The 24936-nt window shown below is 44.1% G+C and overlaps 1 protein-coding gene across 1 annotated transcript in view; it reads right to left on the reverse strand.

Annotated features, from left to right (window-relative positions):
• The window catches only part of ADAM9 (ADAM metallopeptidase domain 9), a 96248-nt gene that overhangs the window by 36868 nt on the left and 34444 nt on the right, over positions 1–24936 (reverse strand). Inside the window, exons 3-7 of the mRNA XM_075601207.1 lie at positions 22720–22784; positions 15260–15338; positions 9152–9228; positions 7760–7943; positions 6292–6357 (exon numbers count right to left, since the gene is read on the reverse strand). Coding sequence (XP_075457322.1) covers positions 6292–6357; positions 7760–7943; positions 9152–9228; positions 15260–15338; positions 22720–22784 — 471 coding nt within the window. The remainder of the gene's footprint in view (positions 1–6291; positions 6358–7759; positions 7944–9151; positions 9229–15259; positions 15339–22719; positions 22785–24936) is intronic.

Raw genomic sequence — 24936 nt, forward strand, 5'->3', positions numbered from 1 at the left:
GGGAAAGACATGCCTTTATGTATTGGTAGGAAGTTCTGGATTATGTTTTAACACTTTAGATCCCTTTTCAATATGGACATTTAAGCACTGTCCATCAAAATAATGTTTTTCTTTATTCATTAATAATTAAGCAGCAGGATGGTTACTTATAGGGGAACAGTAGTCACAGGAGATCAGGTTCTACAACACCTTTTTATAACTGGGATCATTTGATAGAGCAAAACAAGATGGTAAAATAAATGGTAATTTATTGCTTATAGAAGACAGACACACAAAGTTACACAATTCAAGATTAACACACTTACTGGGAATGGGGCTAACGAATAAATCCGTTTCCGGAACGAAATTCCTAAAGATTACCTTTTTAGAGCACTCTCCAATGACCGGTAGTTACTCACAAAAGTTCTGGAACGGTTTTCTGCATGCAATGCCTGCTTTTAAAATCCTTGAAGCTGGCTCACGACTATTCAGTTCTGAGCATCTTACAATTCGTCGCTGTTGGTCTGCACTTGGAATCTGCGCTCCCCACTGGCTGCAAGCCCTCTTAAGCATTCAGGCCGTCATACACTAACCGTGACAGCTGATCAGAGCATAGGTATTTTCCTGCAAGCCGATCACCGATTTGCCAGTATTGTAAAACCGGACGGGCACCTTTATCAGGTAGCAAGGGGGCATTGGTTAACTTGGCCCCTTTGCCTCTTTGCATACCGAGCCCACCCTCTGCTCCGGCTCCACAGAGTCTGGATTTTGGCAAATGGTGTTAGCTTGCCTTGTGTTAGGCCAGGATATGGGTACTCCAGAATAATGGTAGTGCCCCCTGCTGTCCTAACACCTAGGCATCTCTGAGCCTTTCAAGCACGGCCTCCGGACAGACACAGAGGCACCAAATAGAAGCCATCTGGGTCTTCCGGAATCCATGACTTAGAAAGCCCTCAGTTCCTATACAGGTTATCAATATCTATACACATTAAACTATACCCATCTAATAAAAGATATGGTGTCCTGTCTTCTGTGTGCTAAACGTTATGAGTTCCTATTCTGGTGTTATGAATGGAGCGAGTGTATATATTCCCTACAAATCACTAGCCTCATTCCTGGCACACATACTGTAAGAAAAATACTTGTAAACTATTTAAAACACTGAAAATATGCTCAGCTTTATAACCTTAGCTCGAGCACCTTCCTGAACCCCTATTCTGGGCTCAGGATACCTGGGCATGTATGTGGGTATCTCTGCTATACTGGAGAATCCCGGCTATACTACCTCAGATATATTTTAACCCCTTCATACCTGTTTACCTTGTCTGGAACATGCTTCTACAGGGACTTTGGCGGTGAGTCGTAAGAACGTTTCCAGGGTCCGAGGTTGGCAGAGTAATGCGTTTAGCTGTATTCGAAGATATCACTTAATCTCCGGATGCAACTGTTGGGGTATCCCATAAGGCTGCGGTCCCAGTAATGTCTGTGACACGCACGCCCGGCGGGGCGGCGCGTGCACAGCGCTAAACCGCTGTCTGCGGTCTGACAGGTAGAGGGGAGCTTGCGACTGGAGGGGGCATGTGTAGAGGGAGAAGGGGGTTGGCCCGGTATTAAAGGGGTTCCACCCCATATGGCCACCCCCTGACCTCACCAGGGAGGCAAGGGGTTAACTGGACTGCGGTCCAGGAATGTGGCTTACACCTTGTCATGTCAGGAAAATGTATGTTCCCCTGTTCCATTATAATCCTGTATTTTAAAAATGTTTTAAAGTGCATTTCTATATCTCCAGTTCTGGAGGACGCAGAGAGTTGAAATTTGACCAATATGTAGAGTCACAGTAGGCATTAAAAACTGGCAAATTTCGACCCACTGAGCTCACCATAACGGAACTTATTAATATGTGAAGATATTAAAGTGTATATGGTATTTTGGATCTGCTCTCAAAATGCAGACTCCATCTGCTATGCTAATAGGTCAAGAAGGGCAGCCGGATGATTTAGCATAAGCCCTGTGATCAAAAGTAAACAGCCCTGATTGTTTACACTAGGAACCAAGTACTGATCAAAAGACTCTGCTACTCTAACTGTTTACCTGAGGGCGGAGAAGCATCAAACTGGAGTGGTTTGTAAGTCTTATATCTACACCTACAAACAATGAAGATCCTGCCAGATACTTCATCTGGTAGACTGGTCGTCGCCCCTGATTTAATTATGGGGCTACAGAAATAAGACCCTCAGAGTCCCAGTACGCATGGGCTAACTAGCTGGCGGGGCATGGGTTAAACTGTGTTTCCACGTTAGAGCTTGGATACAGATAATTGTTCACCAATAGTCTGTATTCAATGTTAAGAATAGGGTTACAAAGGTATATAAACTGTGCCAACCCTACAGTTTTTGTTGTTCTTCTGATTTCATCTTGAATGTCACCGGATTGCTGGAGAATTGCTAGCCGATACTTCTCCATTCCCCAACCCTAAGTAAGTGTTACCTTCTTGCCTGTTAATTGTACTATATTGCTGTGTTCAGGAATAAGGAATAAATATATTTTATTATATCTAAGCCTCGGTCAGTTCAACCCAGATATTTGGTGTTTGTTATATCTTCGTGATTGGTTGTGGAAAGTGAGCGACCCAGTCAGGAAAAACACATGTGAATAAAAAAACATATATAAAAAACAATTAATGTGCAGTATTGTGATTCATTACTAAATAAATGTGCATAGATCTTGGCTCTGGGGGAGAACCTACTTACAGCACAGGTAAGGGTAAGTTAGCTTATTTCTGATACTTATAGACGATGATATGATTTGTGAGGTTTTCTTTGTGTAGGACTTTTTCTCCCCTCTTGAACTTCCCTTCTGAGGGTTACTCCAGGAAAGGTGTAGCTCAATTTCCCATGGTATGCATGTAAAAGAGGAGCAGAAAAAACGGCCAATAGTATAGCTTGCAGAGAACAAAGTTTTATAGGCAGTGAAATCGTAGGACATGTACTCACATTCAGTACACTGATATCATGCACATAAAGGTTTCTTTTGCGCTGTGTGCGCCCGCTGTGATGTCTCCCTGTCCTCCTCTGTTCCTAGTGCTGCCGTCGCCAATGGCGTCTGACGTCACTTCCGGATGGTATCTGGTCGCATCCGTTGGTAGTGGACTGCGAGGCGCCGAACGGGGAATCACTGGGGAGTGCAGACGTCTAGGGTCTTTTGGTCTTCGCTTACAGTCAGCTGCAGCTTTGACTGAGTAAGCTCTGGATCAGGCTCTACGCGTTTCGCTGCGTCATACAGCTTCGTCAGGAGCGTCATACAGTGTTGCGTGGGCTTGGTGTATTTAAATGATTAAAGCCTAATTGGTAAATTGGTCCTAATCTCTTTCAGATAATTCAAAGCATAATTTTAACCCACAAGTTTGCCTTTACATATTTAATGATTTTTAAATTTTATAAACTCAAAAATAAGATTGGCATTATTTAATTCGATAGATATTCCCTAAATTTTATTAAATTAATATTTTTTAATATATAGATCTTATTGCGCCCTTTTTAACATTAATTAGAATCTCGCCGTCAGTGCATATTTCAATGTATTTTAACAACGTTTTAATTATTTACTCCAGTCTGTAATGTATTGACCCTTCACCCTTAAGTCTACCTCTAATTAAAAGACAACATAGTGTAATATATATTTATCCAACAATTCCCTATACAATACCTAATGCAGATATTATTGTTATACTAACATTTGATGCTTATCTCTCTTCTCTCCCAACCTAGGCATTTTTCATGACCTATTGTGCACAATAATTAGTGTTAGATAATAGGATGAAAGTATCTGTTCTCTTAAATCTCCTCCAATTATAGTTAACTCGGCAGAATGAATCATCATATTTACTGCTTTTTATATAACTAATTCATTAAATTTTCTTAAATATAAAAATTTTTTATTTTAATATTCTTATACTTTTATGTAGTTTTAAAATATGTTCAAATAAAGATTGTCTTAAATAAAACGTTATATGTATTTTACCTATTAGTAATGTAATGAGTGTAGGTTTTTTTAACCACATAGTCATGTGCCTATGTAAAGGCAAACTTGTGGGTTAAAATTATGCTTTGAATTATCTGAAAGAGATTAGGACCAATTTACCAATTAGGCTTTAATCATTTAAATACACCAAGCCCACGCAACACTGTATGACGCTCCTGACGAAGCTGTATGACGCAGCGAAACGCGTAGAACCTGATCCAGAGCTTACTCAGTCAAAGCTGCAGCTGACTGTAAGCGAAGACCAAAAGACCCTAGACGTCTGCACTCCCCAGTGATTCCCCGTTCGGCGCCTCGCAGTCCACTACCAACGGATGCGACCAGATACCATCCGGAAGTGACGTCAGACGCCATTGGCGACGGCAGCACTAGGAACAGAGGAGGACAGGGAGACATCACAGCGGGCGCACACAGCGCAAAAGAAACCTTTATGTGCATGATATCAGTGTACTGAATGTGAGTACATGTCCTACGATTTCACTGCCTATAAAACTTTGTTCTCTGCAAGCTATACTATTGGCCGTTTTTTCTGCTCCTCTTTTACATGCATACCATGGGAAATTGAGCTACACCTTTCCTGGAGTAACCCTCAGAAGGGAAGTTCAAGAGGGGAGAAAAAGTCCTACACAAAGAAAACCTCACAAATCATATCATCGTCTATAAGTATCAGAAATAAGCTAACTTACCCTTACCTGTGCTGTAAGTAGGTTCTCCCCCAGAGCCAAGATCTATGCACATTTATTTAGTAATGAATCACAATACTGCACATTAATTGTTTTTTATATATGTTTTTTATTCACATGTGTTTTTCCTGACTGGGTCGCTCACTTTCCACAACCAATCACGACTGTACTTGTGGGAAATCCGAGCATATTTCCCTGGAAGGTTTGAGAAGTACCCTGTCGGGTAACATCATTTTATCCACTGTATTACACTTTATAATTTATTAGACAGCTGTGGCGCCTAGGCAAGTCATTTAGTATAGTAGTTTGTTATATCTTGTCATAATTTACCGTGACAGCGTGGTTGGGGATTTGCGGGGGCGTGGCCATTACGTCACGCGGCTGGTTCGCCCTCATTGGGTGAACCGCCGGTGGGGGCATGGCCACGCCTCAGTCGCAAGGTTTGAACTCAATTTGATCGAGTTGGGAAAAACCTTGCAGCACGGCGCGGCTGCACCTTCTGCGTGACGGTGCGTACTGGGCCCAGCCCCATTGAGGGGCGGTGCTTACACGCACAGTGCACGCCGCGCCGTGCGCACAGGATGTTACTGGGACCGCAGCCTAACGCCGGAACCACGCTACATAGACACATTCTGCAAAGACTTTCTCCGCCAAACCAATCCTGAAACTTACAGCCTAGAAATCTCACGATCCCAGCATCCCCGGAAAGGCAAAAAGTCACAGAAATCTTTAATCTCGCAGAATTAGTATACAGTTGCAGTAATACATTCTCGACATCTGGGTCCCAGAGCCGACACTGTAAGACCCTAAAACACGGGTCAGGGTTAAGCAAGTGGGCTTGACCTTTATTATAAGCCTGGTTCACCATCACAAGTAGTAAGGGTTACTGTTGTTTATGCGAGTGACCCCCCTTAGCCGAATGTCTGCCAACTTCTTCTTCAAGTTACTTAACCTCCCAAAAATGTGATTGTAACCTCTAGAAGGCAAGGACTTAACCTGCTCAAAATGTCTTGAAAGACTCCCTGACAGCAAAGGGGGTTCAGCCTGAAAAAGTCTAAGTGCTGCATTTACACGTCTGCATTTTATATGGCAAAATATTAAAGGTGCAGACACACACACACACACACAAGGATCGGTGCACATCAAAGTGAAAAAATAGGTTTTCGACAACAAAACAAAAAATAAATAGAGTGGGTGCCATTAACAAGGAAGGTTCCATCGTACATACATTCACTACATGAAATACGGAAGCAGGTCAATGCACCTCTTGCCTGTGCAAAGTCTTGTTGAACACAGTAACATCAGATAAAAGGGAGCAGCCAAAGGAAATCAAACTCCTCCCAAGTCGCAGCTCCCAGTGTCTACAATAATAAACACTTATAGGTGTCACCTTGACTCCTTAAACATATCACTGCAATTAGTGCACTTTGGTCCTATGGGAAGGTTTGTACCTTTAAATATCATACTATACAATATTTTGGAAGCCTGCCAGAGGAATGCTTGAGTATTTCCTATGTCCGTGCTGAGGGGTAATTGATTTGTCCGCTCACTAGCTTGTCAATACCCATTATCCATTGCGCCAGGGACCTACCCTTTCTTTGTCCACGACCAAGAACAGCTCCACATATCTCGTCTGCAGGAGGAGGGCTCTCTTTCTCTAAAGACATAAGAACATACGCAGTTACTGCTGCACTGCAATGAAAAAGGCATCTTAAAAATATCCTACACCTTTAATAAATAAATGTACTGTACAATAAAAATGCACAGGACAACCTACCATACATTAAAAATATTTAATTTTAGTAAGTTTATGTGCATACACACACATAGTAATGTGTATATATGCCCTCTTAGACGCCTGTTTTCTAATGTAGACGATCCTAATATGGATAGTCATTTGTCATAAATTAGACCTTCAATCCCCTTTATTTATTTGGTGGATCTTCTTTGCACTTTTTCCCGTTTCAAATGTCTTTTTTATATGGAGAGGAGTCTAAAACAGTCCTTCAAATACAGGACGTGGGCCAAGGATTTATGCAGGGGCAAAATTATACCGGTCTAGGACATCCCGCTGCTGCCAGTCCACCGCAGGCACTCTGCTGCTGCTGTTTAGTTGCAGGGACATTTAGCGGGCAGCCGTTTCGACGCCAAGATAACCCGTTAACCTTACCCTTTATCCTTAAAAAAAAAAAAAAAAAATCCTTAATCATACCCCTTAACCTAAAAATCTTAACTTTAACCCATTTCCCTAACCCCTAATGTGAATGCTAATCACTTGCCTTAGGGGTGAAATTGTCGGTGGCCGACTGTCCGTGGCGGCTGAACGGCAGTGGTGGAGTGGCCGCAGCGAAAGGTCAAATTCCAAAATTATGCTCCATCCTCTTATCTACACTGCATTTCATGTATAATATACCTTGATAACCTTTACAGCTGATGTCTGATATGGAGCACCATTGCAGAGCCTGCAGTCTAAAAGCACCGCTACTGTACATCCTTCTCCATTAAGGATATTCCTTGATAAAGGACCCCTATGGTCCGAAACGCATAGGAGTTTTTGTCTCACCCTATTGGGGTTATGTTACTGAGTGTTGCTGAATAAATAGACTTTTATATTTTTCCACCACCTGACTGGATTTACTATGCAGGACTATTAAGGACAGATGGAGTGGGTAAGATTTATTTCATTATTCAATTTGTGATTTCCATGGATGAGTACTATTGATAGCACTGTTAGGTCTCCAATGAGGTCACATTAGGGTGCTTTTCAGCATCCCTGTTTGTTACCTTCAGGAGACGGGTGTTTTAGTGACTCACACATCACATTTCATCATTATATCCACTCCGTTATTTATTCTGCCCGTTAGTCCTGATCAATTATTATGGACATTTATGTTTGAGGTTCCACCATCTCTGGAGCACCCATTTCACCAGTTATCCATTAAGGATTTACCTAATTTTGCTCATTTATATGTATATACAGACAGACAGACAAACAAACGTGTACACGCATACAAATATTCTTTGTATGTATTTCTTTTTGTATGATATAAGTAATGTACCCGCAGTAGCTGTGTCATGCTGGGTGGGTGAGGGTCCCCTCTGTGTTCTGTCTCAGGTTGCGACACCCCGCAGTGCATCGGCTCCACCTTAACATCCTCTAGACGATATATCAGGTGCTGGAACTCAGAGGAAGATTCCAGCGGTTCAATCCCATAAGTCCCATTCTCCAGGTGTAACAAGCCTCTGTGAGACAGGAGGACCATGAGTAATCATTGTTACAAAGTGAGGCTGTGTTAACCAATCAGAAAACTTCATTATATAAAGCTCTTCTATAGACCAACTTTCAGCTCTGATTATTTAGGCTATTAAGTATACACTGACATACTGAAATATAATATCTCCCATCAATATTCTCCCCTATCATGCCTGTTTATAATTTCAGATACAGCAAGTGTTTGTCTCTAATTTGGGTAAACCGCGAGAGGAGTAATACCAAAACATCACAGAACATAATACATACTGCGCCTGTTCGGTACTAGATAAGAATGTAACACAATTTCAATGTCACAGTGATCAAGACAAAGTTATCATGCTATAATAGATAAAAAGGCCCCAAACAGGACCCAATGCTACATCCAATATGTCAAATTATTTAGTTCAATACCATCTGTTTTTTCCTCTCATCTTTTGGCCAAAGCATTTCAAGCCTGCAACCATGTCAAGCTAGACCCCTCAGCAGGTCCTACACTACCAATGTTATACTGTCTTATGTATTTTTTCCACTGCATAGAGAAGAGGAAACAAAACAATATAGCCATCAGTATGGGACGCGTGACATGTATGCAGTGCCCAAAGGTTACAATTAAGAAGCACTATATGTGCTATATATGAGCTGCAGTGCAGATAAAACTGGTTAAAAAACAGAAGTGCCCTAATGCTAATAAGGCCGACCTTGGCGTGGTTGCAAGCTTGAAATGTGTTGGCCAAAGGATTTAACTAAATAACCCTTGCTTATGAGCAGAAAAAACAGATCATATTGAACAAAATAATTTGTCATATTGGATGTAGCATTGGGGCCTTCTGGTCTATTGTTGTATACATTAGGTTACTATCCCAGTACCACTCCAATCGACATATATATAATGCCGTGGGTTTGAATTTTGAGCTCACTAAGACGGTGTAAGTGATCATGCACTCTGTAGAAGATCAAATCGTCTGCAAATGTTTAGTAGGAGGGGAAAAAAAATGTTTACATCAATATTCCACCAAAACAGAAAACTAGTGAAACGTTCACAAAGAACACTAATCCAGTTAAAGGAAATGTATTTTGTTTGCATAATAGATGTGCAGCTGTTGACTTTACAATTTAGGATTTAGAAATATGTAATACATATCTTGATCATCTGCAGTCAAACGCAGCACAAACCCCATATGAATAAGAGGTACGTTACCGTAGGCCTGAGCAGGTGCTGACCGCTACGAACGATCCCGGAACCCCCACAGCATACCCCTGATAATGGCAGTGATCCTAAAAGGGTAAGATTTAGAATAAATAACCCTCTTAAGTTACAGGAACCCAGTGCATGAAATACACTCATTACACAACAGGGAGGCACCACTGACCACATCAATAAATATAAGTCCAGGTCATGAGACTTCCTCTAATCATAAAAGGAGGAAAGTGCCACCGACTTTATAGGAATCCCATGCACAAAACCTCTTTACCACATACATGGAAGATGCAAAGTATGGGAAATACAGTCCCGGTGCAGGTGCTCTCGTTATGTGTGGCTAATAGAGACAACATGACATATGAAGCCAAAGAATGAAAGCAACCACTGTAATAAAATGTCCCAGGAAATATATGCCCACTGCACAATGACAATGCTGATGTATCTGGCCAATAACGGTATAAACAATATAACAGGTAGGGGGAAGGGAGAGGAGCAGAGGAAGAGGACGCAAACCGGCAGCAGGAGATCCACAGCTGCCGGTAGATCCAATCCTCGCTGCTGAATAGCCCCAAATGTATCCTGCTGTCACACAGGCCACGATAGTGCTTCGCCGGCTTTTTCGTTTTACACTTACATGGGAGTTGCTACTAGCCATACCAATTTTCTTAAGGAAGTCTAGTGATTCAAATGGGTGATGGCACTCAGAGGTACTTAAACAGGGAAATGCCCACAAAATCTATTTTTTGTTTACACTAAAAGAGCCAGGGTTCCCTTGGAAATCTCTGGGGACCACCCCATTTACTTTTGCCAGTCCTTGCATGGGAAAACAAAGATTCCTGTGGAACCACCAATTGAAAGCTGCAAGCTCATCTCACCATGATGTCACAGCTTCCTATTGGTCGCCCAAGTGAGAAAGAACCTAGTGGCCATATTGTTTCTGTAGACAAGAATCCTTGCAATGGAGTAAGAAGATGAAATCTCTGAGGAAACGTGGGCCCCCGTATATGGACATGCCACGGTTCAGCTCCAAGGGACCCCTTCTTTTGAAATGAGGAAAATATATATATTTATAACAAGTGGCATGAATTGCTACTTTAAATTCAAATTTCCTTTTAAAGAAAATAGATTTCTATGGCACAAGTATTATACACATTTTTTTTATTTTTTCAAGATGTTGTCTTGATAAAGATCTTTTCCCCAATATAGACTACATTTTAAATATTTTGAAAATACAAATTTTGTTTAAGCCATAAATGATGAGGGAGGAGGGTGAATAATTCATCACATTGAACAGCGAATTTCATTCTTGAGAAGAGTGATATGCCAATATTCATATCAAGTTACAGGAATTCTGTGCACAAGACACCCTCTTTTTACATATGAGAGAAGTGCCTTTTAGTGAGACACCACCTTTTCACACTCATTGCGGTTTCAATCTCACCCACTGGGTTTCCGTCATTAAGATGGGATATCCGTTTACATAAAAACACCAAATCTGACTCTCATGGGTCATTGGAAAGCACGGTTTTGTTACAAACATGGGAAACCCAGAGCAAGGTCACAGTTATAGGGCTTCAGATAAAACTGGAAGGGAAGTGAGATTAAACTATTGGTGTTATCAGTAAAAGAGAATATCTTACTACTTCTATATGCTACAAATATACCATGTTCATACTGTAGATCACAGACTTCACTTCCAGTTATAGTCGACTAACGTCTTAACTCTCCTCCCCCCTCTCGCTTATCATAATCCTCCTCACGCCTTCCTGTTGAGTTGTGTGTCCACATCCCCAACAGGACGTGGGGATAGGCCAGACAATTAAGCTAAAAGTAATTCAATTTTAAATAGAACACAAAAAAAAAGGCATAATAGGAGGAAAGTCTGAAGAAACGAAATATGTTCACTGTGGAATGAGGGGGGGGAGAAAAAACAGATCATAGGATAGACATTGTGCATAATTCCAGAATCTTGAGATCACATCTTCAGAAGAAGAAATTATGGTGATACCACTAGAGAGATCATTGATCAGTCATTCTCCAGAGTTGTGCCCAGATAAAGAGGACACATCACGTTGGTGATGCCACGTTCCAAACCATTTATCAGATATTCAAGGTAGTGTGTTAAGCTATAGAGGCCACATCTCTAGAAGGATATCAGCACTGGTGATGGGGTGTATAGGGAGAAAATAGAAAGATACTGAGGGGGGATCAGGGTGTTGGAATATATGAACAGGTTAAACATTCCACAGATATATTGGAGCCTACCGCTCACCTAGTAAATCAATGTCGTACAGTAAGTGGAGAGAGAAGGTGCATAAGGGAATATAATGAATCTGTATACACACTGGAAGTGAGGATTGAAGAAAATCCTCCCACCACAAGAAGCCCTCAAATATTGCACTCATGTATGATAGTTAGTTGAGGGATAACATTGATCCAGGATATAAGTATCCTGGATCAATGTTATCCCACAACTAGCTATCATACATGAGTGCAATATTTGAGGGCTTCTTGTGGTGGGAGGATTTTCTTCAATCCTCACTTCCAGTGTGTAAACAAACATTCCACAGCACAGAATGTCCATGTCAGCAACATTATACTGTACATTGCTGCAAGTTCCTTGTCAGGGGATGAATGTGTATAGAAATACTCCACAACATTATATAGTGCAGCCTGTTCATTATCAGGGGGTTGAAGTTTTTCGAGATACTCCGTATCATTACAAAGTGCAGCATGTTCATATCAGTGTGTGGCGGTATGTATATCTTTATTTGTAAAGCACCACCTATGGACATTGCGTTTCACAGCATTAATAGACGCAACAAAATAATATGAGATGGGAATAAGCGCTTTAATTAAAGTAAATTAGGAAAAGGAATCTCTGTCCTGAAAAACTTACTATCCATGTGGTATGTAGAGAATATTGACAGACATAGGTGGGTGTTATGGTGTGTATGCAAGGAGCAGGTACACTGGAGCTATGGAAATGCTTATTTTAAGAGGTGCCTTAAAAGTGGAGAGGGTGCTAGTTGGATATTCAGGGGAAGGGCATTCCAAAGGTGTAGGGCAGTGAGAAGGGTTTTTAGGCAGGAGAGAGCTTTAGATATAAAAGGGGTAGACCGAAGACTTGAGCAGAATGCAAGAGCCGGGTAGGTGTATAGCAAAAAAAATTAGGGCTGAGACCTAATGAGAGGCTGAGGAGTAGATAGGCTTAAGAGACAAGAATGTTGTAATTAATACAGGATTTAATGGGAAGCAAGAAAAATATTTCAGCAGGAGAGAAACAGGGATATATTTAGGAGAAAGTGAAGTGATTCTAGCTGCAGAGTTTAGGATAGATTGTAGGAGAGAAAGGAGAGAGGCAGGAAAGTCAGATAGTTGAAGGTTACAATAGTCAAGATGGGAGTGAATAAGAGTATGCATTAGAGCAGGGGTGCACGATCTTTCCATGCTGCGCCCCCCTACCTGCTTCCCTCCCTGCTCGTGCCCCCTCTCCCTTACCTTCTCTCCAGCGTCAAATGAAGTCGCGGGGTCACGTTGCCACGCGACGTCACATGACCCCACAGCGTCATTTGACGCCGCATTGCCATGGTGACACGTCGCCGAAGAGAAGGTAAGTTAAGTTGCAGAGGCCTCACACGATCCCCCGGCATTAATTTAAATGCCTTGGGGGAAGAGTGGAAGGCCTCAGCAAACGCCGCGCCCCCCACCCCATAACAATCTTGCGCCCCCCAGTTTGCGCACCGCTGCATTAGAGCTTTAGCAGTAGAGTGATAGAGGAATACGAAGGAAAAATGTACAGGTTTTAGCAACACTGAATGCGAGACAAGAATGTGACACCAAACCAGAGTGCTTGTCATACTGGGTGTAAGATACCTATAGTGCTTCAAAGCGCAATGGAGATGAGAAAAATAGGACCAGGCTTGGGAGGAAGTATGAGGCGCTCAGACTTCGACATGTTAAGCTTCAATCAGCGGATGGACATCCAGTTTGATATAGCGGAGAGTTATTCAGAAACTTAGGTCTGGACAGCAGGTGTAAGTGTGGGGTAAAAAACGACATTTTTGTAACGTCAGCAAATAGGCAATATTTGAACCCAAAAGATGTGAGAAGGTTCTTAGTGTCTGCATGTGGAGAGAAGAGGTCCCAGGACAGACCCCTCGTGTACACACACACACAAAGATCAAAAAACAAGTCACTGGGAAATAGCAGACTTAGTTCACATGCTGTGGTCCTGCCCTAGAGTACTTCCGATTTGGGAGAGCATTAGAGCATGGGCACAAAGAATCCTCGACTTAGAGGTCCCCTTGGACCCGTGGCTGTTCTTGTTGGGCAGACGGGCCCAGGGGCTGCCGAAAGCGGCACACAAATTGGTAGCACACTTGGCTACCGCCACCAGGTGCGAGGTCGCAGCAGTGTGGAAACAACAAGATTTACCAGTAATCCCCAAAATTTGAAACAGAAAGTGGCAGGTTTGCCAGATGGAACAGTTGACCAGCTGGGTCAACGATTTTGCCCGAAATTTCCTAAAAGTATGGGATCCATGGATTACCCAATCAGACATCCCCGGGATAGATGCCAGCACAATTTTGCAATAATAAAAACAAGTGCGTTCTCTGGTGACTGAGCGGAACATACTATGACATAGATACGTGACAGGTAGGAGCCCCCGACTCGTAAAAACTGATCCAAGATGAGGAGTCGTCAGTCTCTTCTAAGAGTGCTCAGCACATACCGAAAGCAGGTCCACCGACACCGGAGCGCACGGTGGAAGTCCATCCCCCCCCCCCTTCTTTCCCTGATGTTTTCACCCTCTGTTGTCTTGTCTTTGGTCCGGTTAGTCGAGTTTGTCTAGTCCTGTGAGTATATGTTGTTAGTCCCATGTTGATTATGAGTGATTTTACCCTTGATGGTGAGAGTGAAAGGGGAAAACCTCGGTGGGTTTCGAATTGTTTAACTATGGGATGTGGCATAATGTATATGTTGTGAAACCCAATAAAAAACCTTGATGTTAAAAAAAAAACAAAAAAAAAAAACGAGTCACTGAAATGATAATGGAAGAAGTAAGCAGAAATCAAGGACAGAGCTGTGATACCAAGAGATAGGAGAATGTAAGAAGAAAGTAGTCCACGGTAATAAAAGCAGCACAGGGATTGAGCAATATAAAGCAAGGTGTAATAATGTCTTTGTAAATATGACGATCATTAGTTTATTTGGTTAAGGCTATTTCAGTCAAGTGAGCAGTGTGGAAATTAGATTGCAGAAGGTCTAGGAGAGAATACATATGTAGGAAGACTTACTGCCTCCATGGGCACGAGAGGTTGCAATGCTAAAGCGCAGCAGGGCGGGACTCGATCACAGCCAAGAAAGCAGTAAGCTGCCTGGGAGGATTAACTCTGGGGGTCCCTGCTTCTGAATGGGACCCCCGAAATGTTAATCGAATCGAGCACACCACGAGTATCTAAAAGCTGCATAGAGGAGTCCCAGAGAGAAGCAGTATGGAAGCAGGGGGTCTCCGGAAGTGAACCCCATGCTTCTGGAGATGCAGACCTCCAAAATGGGCAACTGGGTCTTAAAGCTACACCGCTTTGCCACGTGGGCCCAGCTGTAAGTGTTAAATAAATGGAGCATGCAAGAGAAGAGAATGCATTTGAGATGGGGACTGGAGGCAAAAGGGAGACAGGGCAATAGTTAGAGAGATAGGTAGGTCAAGCATGTTAATTTTTAGAATAAATGTAACAATTGCTTGCTTGAGGGAAGTGGGAAAGTACCAGAGCAGAGGGAGGAGATAAAAATGTGGGCGAGTGTAGGTATTAGAGTGGAAGAAAGAGGATTGGGGAGATGGATGCGGATAGGTCAAGGGAGCAAGTGGTGTAGAGAGAGGAGGAGAGCAAGAGACACGTCCTGCTCTGACAGAGGAGGAGAATAGAGCAGGAGGAGAGTTAGGATGAGAAGGTGTAGAATAGGAGGAGAATACAGAGAAGATGTCTGGACAATTGGAATCCACCTTACATGAGATCAAATGGAAAAAAAAAAACCCAACAGCTTTATACAGATACTCTGCATTATTATACAGTGCAGCATGCTCATTCATCAGATACAGACCTCATCTTTAAGTTGGCTTGACAGTCTTGTTCCATTTTCTGCATACGTATAAACAGCAAAATCTTTGGCTAATAAATCTCTGAAAAATACAAAATACCAAATAAACTGAAGTTAAATGCCCAGCACCACTTGGCAGCTCTAAGTGAACATATACAGGCATACCCCGCATTAACGTACGCAATGGGACCGGAGCATGTATGTAAAGCGAAAATGTACTTAAAGTGAAGCACTGCCTTTTTTCCACTTATCGATGCATGTAATGTACTGCAATCATCATATTCGTGCATAACTGATGTAAATAAGGCATTTGTAACAGGCTCTATAGTCTTCCCGCTTGTGCACAGCTTCGGTGCAGGTAGGGAGTTCAACTTTGCTGTTCAGGACGTGCTGACAGGCGCATGCGTGAGCTGCCGTTTGACTATTGGGCGATATGTACTTACTCGCGAGTGTACTTAAAGTGAGTGTCCTTAAAGCGGGGTATGCCTGTATACATACAAGATAATCAGCACAACTGCGCAAGTGATACAATTATAACTGTGCCCAAACATGTGGTGGGTGTGTTTGGGGTGTGTGGGCGGGCGGGCGCGCGCGCACTCACTGTCGAGACAAATTTTGTGAACCCCCTGGGATTTCACATATTTCAAATCTAAAATGTTATAAGATCTTAATCTAAGTCTTAATAATAGACGACCGAAACGGCGGGCTCGTGTGTGTTTTGGATCAATAAACACCCTCTATTTTGCATTAATTTTGCCTGGTGCAGATAATCAGACCATTCAGGTAATTTCTTCAAGTTGAATATTTGTTTCTATCTAGCACAGACACCCACTGTAGGATACTTAATACAGAGTATGCAGCCATTTTCCAAGTATGTGTATGGTTATATACAGGGCCCGACAAATGAACTTGCCCACTTGCCTGGGGCGAGTGCATTGTAGCCGCAGGCGAGCTGTGATATAATCAGGGGATATGCGGCCTCGCCGGCAGTCCTGCGGGTCCCTGGTGCAGCGTGGCTACTACTTTAATCCCGTCAACTGGCTGAGCAGCAGACCCTGCCCTCTCCGTGCGCTGCTTTCACCCACTCCCCCCTCCTAGAGGTGAGAACAAAGAGCGCTGATCTCCGGAGAGGAGAAGCTGTCCCTGAAGAGATCCAGGGAGAAGTGCTCCGCTGGTCGAGTCTATGTGCGGGCCTTGGGCGCACGCGCAGTGTGTTGGGTCAGCCTCCTGTCCTGAGGTATGTATGTTGCGTGCCCAAATTCTGCAGAGCCTGCTGATATGCTCTCAACTGGATGATGCGTTGTACATGGAAATTGATGACATTGAAGTAAAAAAAAAGCTGTGTGTGCTGAGCACGCGCATAGTAAGTGAAACTTCTTTGACTTTTGTCACAGAAATTGTATTTGTATTGGTGATGTTTTAATTAAAAATCAAAATATAATTTCATTGACAAAACGCAAATAAATTTGACTTAGAACGTGCGTACACATCCCTTGTATTTGCACTAAGCGTAAATTCCTCGTGTGTCGTGTGACTGTGCGACTGTGCATGTGCGCGTGACTGTGCGTGTGCGCGTGACTGTGCGTGTGCGCGTGTGCGCGTGTGCGCGTGACTGTGCGTGTGCGCGTGACTGTGCGTGTGCGCGTGACTGTGCGTGTGCGTGTGACTGTGCGACTATGCGTGCGACTGTGCGTGTGACTGTGCGTGTGCGCGTGACTGTGCGTGTGCGCGTGACTGTGCGTGTGCGCGTGCGCGTGACTGTGCGTGTGCGCGTGACTGTGCGTGTGCGCGTGACTGTGCGTGTGCGCGTGTGTGCGTGACTGTGTGTGTGTGCGTGTGTGACTGTGTGTGCGTGTGTGACTGTGTGTGTGTGTGCGACTGTGTGCGTGCGTGCGACTGTGTGCGTGCGTGCGACTGTGTGCGTGCGTGCGTGCGTGCGTGCGTGTGACTGTGTGCGTGCGTGTGACTGTGTGCGTGCGTGCGACTGTGTGCGTGCGTGTGACTGTGTGTGTGTGCGTGTGACTGTGCGTGACCGTGTGCGCGTGTGACCGTGTGCGTGCGTGTGACCGTGCGCGACGTATGCGCAGCCCCCCTGCACCTCACATATCCCCCTAACCTATTCACCCCCAATACAGCTCCATGAATCCCAACCCCAATACCCCCTGCTCTCCTCCTAATGATACACCCGAATAATCCCTGTCCCCCACTCCAAATAATATAGCCACACCAATACCCCCCGTCCTCCCCCTAAATGATACACCCCATCTCCCCAGTCCGGGCACGCACTCACCGGGCTGCAGGAAGAGGATGCCCTGGACCCTTCCCTCCCGCACCGGGCTCCGTGTCACCTCCTCCTGCATGAAGCTCCTCTCCTGGGCGGCCGTGGCCAGCAGGCGGCCGGACGGCTCGTGGGACTGGTACAGAGCGAGTTCCAGGCGGAGGGGGGTCTGCACATCCCTCCGGAGCAGCCTCCTGAAGGGAGTCCACGGGTGCAGGAACCACAGGTGCCCCTCTGGCTCTACCCCACAGAAGCTGCCACCCTGCAGGGCCGGGGAGCGGCTCAGCTCCAGCTCCCCGCCCGGTACTGGCCCAGGGAGGTGAAGGTCTCCCCGCCTTCACCAGTCGCAGTCACCTCCTGCCCGGAGCTCAGGCCTGAGACTGACACGCAGCGGCTCATCCCACAGGCAGCGTATGGGGGAGGCCTGCAGGGACACGGACATGCACCGGGAGGAGAGGCCGCGGGAGATCAGGGCCTGCATAGGGCCCGGGGAACAGTGTGGGCTGCAGTGTCCCTATGAGAGCCGTGGCGTCTTGAGCGTTGTCATAACTACCGTGCTGCATCATTACTGCGCATGCGCGTCGCGGGCGTGTGGGGGGAACGGCGCCGCTGCCAGCCGCTTCTGCACATGCGCAGCCCCCGCCACCTCACCATTAGTAATGCGCGGCAGGGCAGCGGGCCGGGAACAGCGGCCGTGAGCTTGCCGGCGCAGCAGGGGAGCACCAGATCTGTGTGCTGCTGGGCCTGGACCCGCCGGGGGCAGATAGCGGCTGCGCGCCACCCCCTCCCCACTCCCGTGGTGATTGGAGTCACTGGCTCCATCGCGCATGCGCGGCACGGCAGTAGGCAGCGGGCGGGGAACGGCGGCCGTTATGAGCGGCGCCGGCGGCTATCGCCGCCGCATGTCAGCGGCTGTGTGGGGGGTGCGGTGGCCATTAGGAGCTATCGCCGCCGCCGCATCTGATTTGTGGAGCGGGTGTGATGTCAGTGTTGGGGTCGGGCTGAGCCAGAACACAGCCCGGCCTCAACTGCCAGCACTGACGTCACATCCGTTTCATTTCTGTCTCCACAATCCATTTTTGCCCCAGTTCGAATGAGGTGCCACTAAAGAAGTTTCACTTCAAAAGTATGCATCAGACCGCTCTTAGTCTGCACACCTAAGCGACTTCAGTGGATAGAAGTTATTTCGAATGTGGTCAGATTGATGTCAGATGAGTGGTGCTTTTGAGCTTATTCTTGTTATGTCAAAGATCATTCTAATAATACGGACATTAGACATGTTTAAGGGCCTAAATACACCACTAAACCTTCACACATATGGATGATTTCCCCGACTGCAGCCTTCTGATTGACATAATGTTGCAACTTTGCAAAGCGTCATAAGAGTGTGGGATAAGCCATTTTAGCGTCGTAAAACCGCCCATAGGGATGCATTGGACAGCGTTGGATAAGCCATTCGTCGTAAAACGAAGCGTCGTAAAACGAGGACTTACTGTATAGAGATACTAGCTGTACCCAGCGTAACATACGCCGATCTAGGAGATCTGAAAGGTTATTAAACATTACTCTTTGTTTTCACCCCTCTCTGTAATAATAACTTAATTTTATATTTAACGCTTTTTTCTCAATGGGACTCAAAGCGCTTCACAATGACAGTATAGTGCGAGGTACGCAGCACATAGGAATGTTACAGAAACAGTCCCTGCCCAGATAAGCTTAAAATCTATGTTTGTGGTGCCTGATGCACAGGGAGATAAAGCGACATGCTAAGGCCTCGTCCAGGCCGAGTGCTTGCTCGCGAGAGATCACAAAAAATAAAGTAAATTGTTGTGTCCAAGCTGCTCAGCTGCTTGGCAAGACAAATCAATTTGATTTGGCCGCTCGATGGCGCGTCACGTGAGAGGTTCGCCCATTGAAGGCGAACCAGCTCCGTGATGTAATAGCCATGCCCCCGACACGTCCAACAGCGATTCCTGCACTCTGGTGCAAGAGACCAGAGATTGCAACCGGGGTGTGTGGCCGTGAGCAGTTCGCCCTCATTGGCTGAACCGCTCACATGCCCGTGACGTCACCCCTCGATCGCTGGAAATATCACAATCGTCTGGCTTCCAGCGATCGTGACGGCTGACGTCACGCGGTCGCCATCGCGCCCATTATGGGCACCCGCGGCGGACAACATGTACTTGCTACGGCGCTGCGCAATGTCGCAGGGGAAGGGATGTGCAGTCTCACTGGCATTCCATAGATATATACAGTGTTCGACAAACCTATACATTTGCACGCCCCGGGCGAGTGGATTTAACATCGTGGCGAGCTCCTATTGGCCCAAGCAGCACACGTGTGGTACTAGGTGGCGAGTAGATTTTTTTGTTCGGCGAGTAGATTTTTTGGTGATTTGTCGAACACTGGATATATAGATATATAGATATATAGATATATATATATACACACATACATACATACATACATATATATATATATATACATAGAGAGATATTGAGATATACAATATACACACATTTCCTCTAACTTGAAAAACAAATACAGTATATGGGGGTTTAAAAATATCTGTCCACCATCTCTTCCATAAAGAACCCTAATTCTTGGCTCCTAAAATATATCCAAACCTTCAATGTATCTATAACCAACAAAAAACAAAATCAGTGAGATTTGTTGCTTCAGGGTGACATTTTAAGTAAAAAGAGCTTATTTATATATTTTTATCAGCGGTTCTATCAAGGTCCATGAGACTGGCCCTAAATCAGTAAGATTTTCTCTTTATTTTTTTCATTTGTAATTTTATTGAAATTTTCCATATTAGCAGTACATAATAATAAAAATAAATAAGTGAGCGTCTATTAAAGCAGCAGACTTGCATTATATTTGCTTTAAAAAAATGGTTGCTTTTCGCCCTAACACTGTTTTCATTTTTCAAATCTGATGCTCCGTTCAGGAGATATAAGCATACATTTAGTGTCTGGGAGGTTAAAGTGCATTTTGGCTGGAACTCACTGCAGGCTAAAGATTACCTCGGTAGCTTGATATTAAGAAACAGCAATTTTTTTAAAGAGCAAGACCTGCTCAGGGGAAAAGATACTAACATTATAGGAGTTAAACGAAGTAGCAAAACTACTTCCCCCCCCCCCCCCTTTTTTTTTCCCCTTCCTTTTTCTCTTTTATTCATATGTAAAGCATGTGACAATATATAATTCTACATTCTTACCCAAGCTGAAAATTTTCTGATCAGAATTTTTACATATTAATAACCGGATTGTGTGCCTAACAAAATGGCCGCTTGTGTGTGCTGCAGAATGAGCCCTACTACTGCAGCGGGTAGACAGATAATCCAGAACCACATCCCTGACCCACTCCTTCCTGTGCTCCTCAGCTTCCCTCGTTATAGGCTCGGCCACATAAGGGAACACTGCAACATATCTGTTTGTGATACTTTGCTGATAAAGGGCAGAGCTGAAAAAACCTGTGTTTCAAAAGAGGAAGTGGTTATGACTTTGTAAATAATTGCTGTAGCAACCAAAAGATGATCAGTACATTAAAAAAAATCCTTAAAATGGCAATAGAAGTTTAAAAAAAATATGCAGACAGTGTTATCGAATACTAATGCTACAGATAGCAGGTGGATGGGCATGGGATAGAGATGAAGGGAGGGAGAAATAAATAGTGGGTGAGTAGAGAAGAGTAATAGAGGTCTACAGCATTGGGGGAAGAAAGTTGAAATTGGAAGAGGTGGTGAGAAGAGGTAGTGAATGAGAAAGGAGGGAATGGAAACGGAGAGGCGGTAATCAGAACATGTGGGGGCAAACCGCAGAAAGGGGATCAAGGAGTTTAAAAGGTGCAATCCTGCGTACTTGGCAAAAAACAACAACACGTTTTTGTAATCCATTAAATTGACTTACCGGTAAGTATTCTTGTTGCCTCTGGAAATTAATTACAAATTGCATTTCTTGTGGGCTTCTGAATAGAAGTTTTAGTCCGATGCTTTCTTTACCCTTATCCCACCTTGTCCTCATCAGAGAACCAATACAGACAAGGGAAGGGGGCAATAGGAAGCTCTCAATGTGCAAATAACTCGAGCAAAAAGGTATCACACAAACTAAATCAAACCCCTTCAGTCTCCGCTCATCATGTTTACAAATGGACTTTAAAAAAGGATTTACAGATACTTATAGGTGCACGGCCATATTGCCCAAGACAAAGATTCACAAAGCTCTGATATGGGCTATAGCACTACAACCCTGTGTTACCTGCCATTTAATGCAGGACCACAGTGTTCTGTAATAACCGTATGGGAAGTTAGTGAATGCGAGAGATGGGGAAGAATGGAAGTGTTTGTCGTTCAAAGCATCAAATAAATACCAACATTGTAAAAATCTGTTTTACAGAGAAAAATAGCAGTCCTGGATTTCTGAATAGCATTACTAAAAACTAGCCAGAGAAGATAAAACTAGCCAGAGAAGATAGGCTGATCATCTAGGACTAAATGATTTAGGCTTTTAGCCCCTCTGAACATAGTTTTTGACCAAATACAAATAAAAGAGAAAGTCAACGTAACAATTAGAGTAAACTGTTTTTTTGGTTGACAAACAAAAACAAAAAAACCTCACCCCTCTCTTTCCCCCTTATTCCCCCTTGTCATGTTGTGTCCCTTATCATTTGTCTGGATATTGTGTGATGTCAAACTGGATCCTTGCATTATTTGTTATGTATGTATAGCCTGGGTCCCCCGTAAGCCCCTTACCTCCCGGCGCAGGTGCGCTAGGCAGCAGAGGCAGGGGGCAGGTGCCGGCAGTGTCAGGGAAGTTGCGCAGGCGACCCGGTCGCCGGAGGCTATCGGCAGCTCCCGTAGCAGGGCACCGCCATGACAGTGATGAGCGTGCAGGTGCCGTGCAGTTGCGCATGCGCACATCACATGTGGCCAGACAGCCAACAGGGCCACCGCTTTTCCCCGGCAGAGATATAGATACTTTGCGCGCGCTTGGAGCACGCCAGTCGGAGCTGGGACAAGGTATGGGTAGGTTGAGTAGGTGCAGGGCGTCTGTGACCCCTGCACTAGGTTTAGAATAAACCGGTGTTCATTTTTTGACAAATGGATTATATAGCAAGTGTGTAGTTGTGTAAAAGTCCCGAATATAAGCACTGTGGATTTTTTTTAGACCAGTAAGAATACCTGTTCTTCTCCAGCTGAAGAATGTGTTTCACGCCTCCAGCTCGGATGACGTAAGAGAGAGAGTCCTGAAAAAAATAAAAGCCTTGTTAGAATATTCAATAATAGCCACCATGTTCAGATATTTTATTAGGGAGAATAAAGCGTGTATATTCAGCTTGATGGGCTGCTAAGGGGGAGTAGACATTCTGACCACGTACCCCAAGAATGCACTAAATGTGAACCAACCATCTACCGCATCATTCCAATAAAGCGGGAGTATAAACTCTGATGACCCATCTCCAGTGTGTATAAAAGATGCCAAGCTAGCTAGTGTGTATACATTACTACAATCTAGCTCTAGTATGTATAACTGCTGAGGACTCGCCCACAGTATACAGTATTTCAAGTTAAATACATTTTTGATAAATGTACAGTGTGTTACCATATGTCCTATGCTTACATTATAACAATCACTGTGTGTATAAACGTCGGTAATCTAGTTACTGTATATTTTGATTGTTACTGTTCACATTTTGATGACATATAACATCGACATAATCTGAAGACATCGTGTGTGTGTGTGTGTATATATGTAACACTCTTTCCCCACCCTTATGGGAGATCTGCATGCTACGTATATACTGGTTAGCTCACCTGCTCTAAGCAGGAAGCCTGAGCCTCCTCAGATGGTAGTGGGAGTAACAACGGGACAGGCTGCTACTTAGTCAATGCAGCGCCTCCAGCCTGTAGGGTAGCTGCTGAAGGCAGATGGTATTCCCTACAGGAACCCCCTTTTCCAGTAACAAGACAGAAATTTGGAACGGTTCAACTTCTATTTGGCTGGCCAGGACCCGATTCCTTCTCTTGCAAGAGAGGTACTTCTTACACCTGATGGAATCATGGAATATCTTCCCTCGCATCACTGTTTTTCCCTGACTAGGCCCCCGAAGGGCTTGAGGCTAGTCGCCACCCCCTTACACCCTTATGGGGTAAGGCAGATACCGCCTCACTCGCTGGGGAGCAGGCTACATCCTGGAATTGTCTCTCTAAATTTGGGTCAGGAGCCTCTTCTATACCTGGGGAGGAGTTAATGACTCTGCCCCAAACTTGGCAGGTTTTAATGGAGGTACCATTGTCACACCATACTTCGTGCAACCCATTAACACCCCCAATCCCAGGCATGACGCTCCAAACTGCCATCCAGCCTGCACCTGGGTATAGCAACAATCTAGCTAGTGTGCCAACGGACTCACTTCCTGGCCCATGTGAAAGGGATTTAACCCCGACACTGCCTGCACTTACCAGGACTTACATGCCAGGGGCACTATGCTACATATAATTAATACATATGACATCATTAGAATATGTACTATATGATGCATACTTTCTGCAAGTATACAAGATTTATATGTATAAACACTACATTGTTTAAATACTGTATTAACAGTGTTTAAATCCATTTACTTTATATTTCGAGAAATTTACTATACACTTTTATGCCATCAATATTAGATGTATACAATGACATTAACATACGCATACGGTTTCATGACATTGCATATATAAATGTGCATAGCATCACTATGTATACATTGTATCACTTTTTTATTGTAAGCATAAACTTCAATTTTATATGTGCAAATGTTGATAACATTCATGCATAAATACATGGAGGACATTTACATCTGCAAATTATACATTATACCCTATTTTTTGTGTTCTAATATGTTTACATTTTAAGCCATTTCAATTTAATGAGATATATATATATATATATATATATATATATATATATATATATATATATATATAACACACAAATGGAGTTGAACGAGAAGACAACAGCATGCCTATTTTCCTTGGATTCAGAAGTTTAACTGCGTTGGACAGGATGACATCTATCAAAGACTCACAAAGACAGCACTCTTCAAACAACATTCTAGAGCAGGCCTGCACAACTCGTAAAGCGAGAAGGGCCGAAATGCTCCAAGGAAAAAAAAATTGGGCCGCACGGGTAAAATCATCATCATCATCATCATCATCATCATCATCATCATCATCATCATCATCATCATCATCATCATCATCATCATCATCATCATCATCATCATCAATCATCTCTCTTCCAAGCACCTCTCATCATCATCCTCATATCTCCCCAGAACACCTCACTATCAACCTTTGCGATACTCCCCATCTATCTCTCATACCCCCATCTCTCCCCCTCACCCACACACA

This window comes from Ascaphus truei, chromosome 5, assembly GCF_040206685.1.
Source record: "Ascaphus truei isolate aAscTru1 chromosome 5, aAscTru1.hap1, whole genome shotgun sequence".
Lineage (NCBI taxonomy): Eukaryota > Metazoa > Chordata > Amphibia > Anura > Ascaphidae > Ascaphus > Ascaphus truei.